The 8,797-nt window shown below is 48.4% G+C and overlaps 1 protein-coding gene across 2 annotated transcripts in view; it reads right to left on the bottom strand.

The window, feature by feature from the left end:
- SEPTIN11 (septin 11) overlaps nucleotides 1-8,797 on the bottom strand; it is a 38,503-nt gene that overhangs the window by 11,207 nt on the left and 18,499 nt on the right. The window contains exons 1-4 of one of the 2 annotated variants that reach the window (XM_058804378.1): nucleotides 8,417-8,483; nucleotides 4,083-4,197; nucleotides 1,863-2,058; nucleotides 678-864 (exon numbers count right to left, since the gene is read on the bottom strand). In XM_058804378.1, the coding sequence (XP_058660361.1) occupies nucleotides 678-864; nucleotides 1,863-2,058; nucleotides 4,083-4,197; nucleotides 8,417-8,419 (501 nt within the window). In that variant the 5' untranslated portion in view covers nucleotides 8,420-8,483. Of the gene's footprint in view, nucleotides 1-677; nucleotides 865-1,862; nucleotides 2,059-4,082; nucleotides 4,198-8,416; nucleotides 8,484-8,797 lie in introns of those variants that run through there. The other variant, XM_058804377.1, reaches the window with a different exon arrangement.

Below are 8,797 nucleotides of genomic sequence, written 5' to 3'. Positions count from 1 at the left end.
GATTGGCCTCTCTAGGAAACAAAGAACCACTGCCATCATTGATGTCCTGCAGAATCAGGATCCAATGAGGTGAACAGTGGACTGATTTAAATTGCTTAATCATGATGGAAAGGAGCACAGAGAAGCTCAGTGTAGCTACTCAGGCTCTACATTTGTACCTCAGTTATTTTTCCTAGAAGAGGGGCAATCTCATTTGAACCATGATTTAAACTAAGCCCATGAGGGCACCTGGAAGAGCAGATGCCAACTAACATATTTATTCAGATTCTTGTCTATGACTTTACAGCTAGAACACCACTATGTTTGCCATAGCAGATCACATCACCGTTTTTGTCTAGCTGGATGAGGTCAGAGCAAGCAGACACAGCACCTCCATTTGTTTTTAACTGACTAGAAAGACTGTCAACTGTCTTTATTGACTTTAAAGATGAGCTGGGGGGCACATGGCCAAGCTCCCCACCCAAGGTAGAGTTGGAAAAGAGTAGGAGTCCAAACTCTCAATAAATCTGTGCAGCATGTGAAGCAGAATAATGACCCAGTGCAGCAGCTTGCCCCAGGTACACCTCTCACACTTTATGCCTGCAGTTCTCCACTGCTAAACCCAGACATGATTTTCCTGAGCAGATGGCAAGATAATGAAAGCACCACAGGGCCGTGGTGACCCAGGCAGCCAGTACCTTACTGTCGAGCTTCTTCATGGTGACCAGGTCCAGGGACTTGAGCGAGTGCCCGGTGGGAGCGATGAAGTAGAGGCAGGCGTGGATCCGCGTGTCGTGGTAGTTGAACAGGGAGCGCTTGATCTTCAGCTCTTCCTGCAGGTAGGCTTCGAACTGGGCATCGATGTATTCCACTATGGGCTTGTAGCTGGGGAGAGAAGGCACAGAGAAAAGCAGGGAATTAGAGCTGGGACCACACAGGACACTGATGGACACTCAGGAGCTCTGTATGGCACAGGACAAGCACTGCTTTAGGATACTCCCCACCAACCTACAGTCCCTCCTTCACAAGGGTGTGTTTCCACTTGGTGCACAGGCAAAGCACAACAGATATGACAGCACTCAATTTCAGGTGCATGGAAACCACACAAGACTGCTAATGTGAAGAACAATGCCTTTGGCAGTCCAATTCAAGTCTGAGCTGCTGCTCTGCCAATCTCACTGAAAATCATCTGACAAAAAAACTTAAACATGAATACATGACCTACCCCCTAGCTTGTCCAAAATCTCATCATCTTAAAAGAGAGAACGGAGAGTCACAAGATAAGAGGGACTTGTCAGGAACTAAAGCCTATGAGCAAAGCTCAGAAGACAACTGCATCATTGATGGACATTGGTGGGTCCATTTTGTTGGAGAAAAGGCAGTTCATGCAGCGTAACATGTCCTTATTCAAATTAACTGTTTGTGCTTCTGGAAAGAAAATTGTTCCATGTGTTCCTCCTCCACCAAGGGCAGCTTCATGGACATCACTAGGTGGGTTTGTAAAATGACTGCCTCTCTGGTTTCCTGGCTTATGGAAATTCTGTCTCTGACCATGAGACACCAAAAACCTCAGAGACGTGCGCAAAGAAAGCAGTAAGGACTCACATTGGGAGAAATGTTAAAGAAAACCCCGCAAAAAAAGCAGCGCAAAGGAGGACTGGGAAGCCTCAAACTGGAGGACAGAGCGAATCACACCCACCACAGCTGTATATGCCAGGACACAGCAAGAGAACAAAAGCTCTTCCTAAGCCCTGCTGCCCACCCTTCTCTCCACAGGGTTAGGCAGGAGCAGCAGCTGGGAAGGGGAAACACCCCCAAGAACCTGCTGCCCACCTCAGAGGGCACCAGCAGGGGGATTTGTGTCCCAGCAGAGCTCAGATTACCTGTCATCCTTGTTGATCTGATCACCAAAGCCCACGGTGTCCACGATGGTCAGCTTGAGGCGCACGTTGCTCTCCTGGAGCTCGTAACTGCGCGCTTTCAACCTGACGCCGGGCTCGTTGTGCGTGGCGGGCTCGCTCTCGAACTTGGTGTTGAACAGCGTGTCCATCAGCGTCGACTTGCCAATGCCAGTTTCACCTGAGCACACAGAAGTGACACAAGTGTCAGGACAGGGCCTCCCTCACCTCTTTCTCTGGCACGTTCCCCAGGTTAAGGAGTTATTCCACTTGGGCAGCAGCGGAATTAGGCTACATGCACATTGCTAAGCAAGATAATCCCTGCGGGAAGAGATGTCTTCAGAGACACTCCCCATCCTGACCACTGCCCCAGGACTGACCCAGGAAATTTCTTAATGGTAGCAAGTTACCAATTCTCTCAACTCCACACCTGATTCCCTCATTTTGTTTCAGCCTTTTTCGGGCAGTTTTGTTGTCTCAAGAAGATCATCCAATACCCATAGTGCAACTTAAGACAATAAAAATCTGAGACAGAGAAATATATCCAGAGTTCTTAAGAAAAAGGCATACTGGTTAAATACCAACTTTTAAAACTATTACAGTTTCACTAATCCCCAGTGCAATTAGCAACATGGATGAAAGCATTAGCCTAAATCCCATTTTTCAGTCAAAACTGTTTGTTTAGCAATTACACTCTCAAGCAGCTATTGCTACCCATGCTGTGAGCAGGGGTGGGCTGAGGCAACTCACACAGAGAGCCAAGTCCTAAACTGATGGTACAGACTGCCTATGGCTGAAGCTGCGAATTTCAGGGAGCTCCGGATGTGAGCTGCTGTGTTCTATGCCAGATAGGCTCTGCAGCATTTCACATCCCAATTAGAAGTCTCACATTACAACACTGAATTTAATTGTGTCCTCTCTCAAATCACAATTTTAAACAGTAATTTTTTTTCAAGGCTGAGATTTCTGTTCCTTGGCCAACTGCAACAGTTTGTGTGGAACGTTAATATGGGGTGAAAATCGGTGGATGGTCACATTTCACAAGGAAAAAAAGGGGTGGATCAAATTGCTAATGGAGACATATTAAGTCACGCTAAGAAAGGCATATTTACTTCAAGAGAGAAAGGCAATTAATTTATGCCATTTTGATCAAAGAGCTGCCTGCTAATCAGGCAGTTCCCTGCTGGATTGAAATGGTTTCATGCTGCTATGAGAGTCACGTGAGGGCTGGGAGCTCGAGTGCACACAAGTGCAACTACTCTCTTATCTCTGCCTTTCACACACAGAGCTACAGAGAGGAGTCAAGTTTGCTAGATTTCTTTTCAGGCAGCTCACAGAAATTCTCAATTTGCTGTAGAAAAATCACAGTCAGAGGGTTGTTTTTCCAGCTAATTAATGTAACTTATTAGAAGGGACAATACTCCCCTCTTGGAGGCTTGAATAAACAATGAATGGAAAGATGATGTTTGCAGCCTGCACTGCCAAGCTAAGAGAAAAACCCAGCAGTTTTGTCTCTTTACAGAACCATATTCTGGGTTCACTGACAAGCCAAAGCTGGCTTGGCTCACAGGTCCCTGGGGCTGAGCAATGGATTTCCAGCTGTGGAGCAGCCACAGTGTACCAAGACAGCAGCTACCTCCCCACAGCCAAGAGAAGATGCTGCTTCCTTGTATTTCACCCTCTGAACAATTTGGGAAAAGTAACTCAGGCTATTAAACCAACTTCCACATTAAATACAGCAGAGGACAGGTGACAAGCTTTGTTCTCCAGTACATCATTCGGAGACTAAAAATGGCATCGTTTCCAAGTGGAGAAACTAAGAATGTAAGGATACAGGCAAACCCTGGAAGGGAAGGAATGCAATTAGGTGAGAAACAGCCTCCACACCCAATCCAGAGAAAAGCAGATTTAAGTGAGTATCCTTTTAAAAATACATTTAGTTCCCAAGTTCAGTTTCCTTACAGGCAGCCTTTGGGGAAAGCAGAACCACTGGATGATCAGAGGGATAGAGTTTAACAGCTAGCACTTGCCATGCTCTGACTCAGGGGACAGGGCAGAGAAAGGGCAAAGAGAAACACTCCATTTCACCATGGAGCAGCTCTGGGAAGACAAGCACAGCCTGCAGGAGGCTCAGCCCTGCCCTGGGCAGGGGGAAAAGGTGTGAGTGTGGGGCTGTGGCCCCTGAGGGCCCAGCAGGTGACCTACCCACACACAGGATGTTGAAGCAGAAGCCCTGTGACGTTGACTTGTTGACCAGCTGGTCTGGGAGGCTGTCGAAGCCCACGTGGCCGGACAGGGACAGGTTCCTGAGGTCATCGTTCTGTAAGAGCCAGGAGAAAAGCAGAAAAGCATTCAGCAGGGTTGCAACACCTCTGGCAGGGAACAGGTCCTGTCAGAACTGCATTAAGGACACAAAGGCTTTTGGGACACAGGATCTGTGTCTTGGGTGTCCCTCCCAAACACACTCTCCTTTTCCTTCTATCTATCTCTGCTGTGGGGCTCAGGAACTAAAACGTCCCCAAAACAAACACCACCACGCTGGTTCTCCGTGCTTATCACCAATAAACCATGATTCTTTACCCTAAGATTATTTTGGCAGACACCTGGAAAAGAGAGTGGAACACAGAGCTGTGAGCTGACCAGTTCCTGTTCAGCTGGTGAAGCGGCTGAGGCTGCCTCCTTCGTGTCCACTGCACAGCTACACAGCAGAAACCAGCCAACCTTCCACTTCAGAACTTCCCCGGCAGCATGGGAAACTCCCCAAACTTCCCAGTGAGGCTGGCTCCCTCAAGAAGCACACTGAGGAGTGACACAGATTGTGATATGGCCCTGCTTGCAGCTCCAAAAGCTATTCCTGACAGACACCTGCGTAGGCGAGCTGAGAGCCAAGGTGGGGCTTTGCTTGGCTCAGTGTGCCAAAGGCAAGGAGCAGCTCTCACACGTGCTCTGTCCTCCCAGGACTACAAGGGAAACACCAACATTCTTGGCCTTTCCCTGCAACCCTTCAGCATGGCCACAGCAGGACACAGCTCAGATAGCAACTGTGCCACCAGAGCCAGCTAAAACTCTTTCCAGCTTTTCCAGGCTTTGACAGGACGGGAATAAAATGAGCATGCTGCTCTGCCATGCCTTGGTTTACAAATAACCTGATCTGACACGAGGTGAGGAAGCAGGGCACCGTTCCCAGTGTTTCCTGTGTGACCTACAGAGCCCCTGGTGCTTCCTGTGCACCTCCTCATCAGGAAAAGAAGCCAGGCCAGGCAGCCCAGAGGTGCCAGTCACCCCTTATGACCCGCTCTCCTCCTTGGGGCTTGAGCTGACAACATCCAACACCCCAAAGCTGCTCTGTGGAGGGCAAGGGAGCAGCACAAAGCTTGCAGAAGGGAAGTTTGACACAACCCCCAGTTTGTGTTTGGGTCCTTCCCACAGCAGCTGTATGGCAATCCACAGAGAGGCTTGGAAAAGCAACCCGGCCCAGTTACCTCCTTCCCTGGCAAGTCACGGTTATGCCAAGGTCCCCATTAAAACAAGCAAGCAAAAAAAACCCCACCAACTCAGTAGACCTGGAGCAGTTCTGCTGTTATTTCACATTTTTCTCCTAAAGTTAGTTGTCCTTAATTTGGAACCTTTCTCCAAACCCAAACCTTTCCAATGGAGTCACTCCCCAAGGCCACAATAAATTACAGTCGTGGGCAGCCTCAGACTGCTGGTTTAAAGATGCTGGCAAGCTCCAGCTTCTTTCCACAAAGTGGGTTTTGGACCAGACATAGACAACGCTTTGGTTGTTAAGAATCAAAAGCAGAGGAGGACTTCCCACTCTCTGCAAAATTGCTGAGCAGCTTCACTTCCCTCCTCAGAACACAATGGACCAGGCACCAACTGCAGGGAGAAATTAGTTACATTTGGGTTGAGTGTCATGAAAATAAACTCAGACCTAAAGAAATACCAAAACTCCCTGAGTAAAGTGACATGTCCAAGTGAAAATGCCTCAGTCTGTGCCAAGAGTCTGGGTAAAGGGATCCTTTCTGCCATGCTGGCACACAGAGCCTGGCACCTGTGCAAGACACCTGAGCCTTCCCTCAGCATCCAAACCAGGCCTGTCCACAGCTAAATGCCAATTTACCAGCCTGCTCACCTCCATCCCTCCGTAAGCTGGGAGCTACTCACCAGCACCACACCACAGAAGCTTAAGGTGATTAAGAGATGCTATCTCCTTCTCTCAGGCTGGGTAAAGGATAACCACCCAGAAAGAGCATCACCTCATTCACCCCCAGCAGGGATTTCCCTGGAAAAGGTCTTGGGATTGATGTATTACATGAATGGGTTAAAGTAAATATTTGTAACATTAGTATTTCTAAAAAAATTGGTGGGCTTGGGTTTATGATCAAGTGAAGGGAGTGCAGAGCAGATCCCAAAAGCGAAAAGTGCCCATGACTCACAGGCTTCACACAAACTGGTGGGTGTTGAACATCCCTCAGCACAGCACCAGTATCTCTTTCCCTGACATATTTTGGGAAAGCAAGTACTGCCTCATCATCAGTTGCTCAGCAGGAACAGGAGTTAGACTCATCTCTTGCATCTGTGTCAGTTATTTTTGCTGCAGACCTTCTCCAGTTTATTCCCCTCCCCTTGCTTTTTTTTTCATCAAACATCAACAATGGAATAAACAAAAACTAACTCTGCACTTTGCAATGCCAAGTATTTTTCATAGGCTGTGCTGCACAACAGGAGACAGGAGTAGCCTGATATCTGCTCAAAACATCAAAAACACTGGTGAAAAGATCTGAGGCCTGAGGCACAGGCAGAGATGAAACACAAACCCCAGCATTCACCTCCCTCAGTGTTCCCAGGATGCAGCACATCTCCCTGAGCAAAGCAGACACAGAAAATAGCTGCAGTGCTGCACAAGGCCCACAGATACACATTCTGGAGGAGGCAGGAGAGCCAAAGAAATTACATTTCTAGATATCTCCTCCACACACAAACAGAACCAGTTCTACAGCAGGCAGATGCCCTTGGAAACCTGACACATTTTTGGGGGAGCTGCAGGCTGCGTCTCCCCAGAGAAAAGAGGTGCACGCGCTGCACAACCACTTCCCACTGTAGCCAGGCCTCTGCTCCTGCTTTCACCCCTTCAAGGGGATATAGCTTCATCCACAAGGAAAGGAAGCCTCTGCTGGAGAGCAACAAGCCTGATTGCTCAGGGTATCAGCAGCAGAGCAGGCAAGTGATTCAAGCTTTCAGTCTGGCAGAGCAGAAGTGTTGTAACAACAAGGGGATGCTCAGTCAGAGGGCCCTGCCTCTCCAGCTGTGAACTGCCATGACAAGCTCCTGAGCACAGTCAGTGGGCTGGGTTTGATCCCAGCTCAGTCACCCCTCTGGGAACTGGGCACCTGGGGCTGAAGAGCAGTCAAAGGCTGACAGGGCTCCGGCTCCCCCTCAGAGCCCTGTGTGCACCTCTCGGGAGTTTGCCGGTCATTGCAGCCCCGAGACATGAGCAAAGTCTCTGTTTCATCCCACACATCCAAAGAATGAACTGCAGTTCTTCAGTTTTTGGTCTCAGAGTTGTTTATTATATCTTATCTATAAAAGTTTTCTCCTGTTTAGCTGAGGCCCGCTCAGCAGGACAGCCAGCGGCACTCTGATCGCCCTCAGGGCAGTGCTGTCTCTTTAGACTATGAACTCCATGTAACATGTTTACAATCACTTTCCAATAGCCATCACCTATGTTAGACAGTGAACTCCTATTCTAAACCAACCCCAAAGTGCCAACATCACGGCAGAAGATGGAGGTAGAGAAAGAGAAGAAGAAAGGCTGGACACACCCAAGTGCCTCCATCTTGTCACCAAAAACTCCCATTCCAAAAAATGCCAAAATCCACCCTTTCACCCAGTGATAATTTTATAACACACTACTTAAACTTCTGCAGCTTCCAGGTCTTCATACAAAGCTGCTAATTTGCTCCATGGGTCATAATCAAACCCACAGGTGTTCTGCTCCCTTGCTCCCCGCTTCAGGATCCATGGACGAGATGAGCATGGGTGAAACTGCAGCTCCACAGACTCCTGCAGAGACCAGCCAGCTTGCACCAGATGTGCTGCTAGACTTGGGTGTCTGGATGTTCTCACACGTTGGAGAGCTTAAGACATCCCAAAAGCGGCCTGTGTTTTTAAACTCTTCCTCAAGGCAGTCACGTCTCCCGTACTGAATCCTGCCTTACAGGGCACTGTTTCCCTCCCTCTTCCCATACCATCCATGAGCAGGATGGGATTCTGAACAGCCAGAGCTATGTGCTAACCCCTACAAAAACTAGGGAATGACATGAACAAATAAATGCTTGTTTCTTGGGAAAAGATGCTGATCACTTGACTGCTCTTTGCAGAAAGCCCTACAAGGCATCCCACAGTCGATATTTCTTGGATCAACAACTATCTTCGAGCTGCTGTTATCACAGCTGCTGCTTTTAACTGCAGCAGGGGAAGGGAAGGGGTAAGTTGAGCAGAGACAGGCCCCCAGAGGCACAGCAAATACTACCTACCATTACTTTATATAAAAAGATTGATTGTCAGGCACTCACATCCCACTGCTCTTCATTTTAAGGGGATAAAAAAGCCCTGCAAAAGACAAGAATGGGTTTGCAGTCTCAGAACCCTCTCAAGGCTCTTTTAGATATCTTTTTCTTAACACATAACTCCTGGTTGCAATGGTTTCACAGGTCAGGCAATGCTGTAATGGATGGCCTGCGGCAAACAGTGGGTTTGGCTGGACAGGAATCAGTGAAGCCCTATAAAACAATTCAGCTGATAAGGCACGTGCAAGGCGAGTCAGCTCATTCCTCCCAAGCCACCACAGCTTGGCAGGGCCAGCAGGAATGAAGTTTTTCCTCCTCCCTGGAGTCAGGAACAGCACATCTGTGTGT

This window comes from Ammospiza caudacuta, chromosome 4, assembly GCF_027887145.1.
Source record: "Ammospiza caudacuta isolate bAmmCau1 chromosome 4, bAmmCau1.pri, whole genome shotgun sequence".
In the NCBI taxonomy this organism is placed as follows: domain Eukaryota; kingdom Metazoa; phylum Chordata; class Aves; order Passeriformes; family Passerellidae; genus Ammospiza; species Ammospiza caudacuta.
The sequence above is the reverse complement of the archived record's forward strand: the minus strand, read 5'-3'. Positions and strand labels throughout refer to the sequence as shown.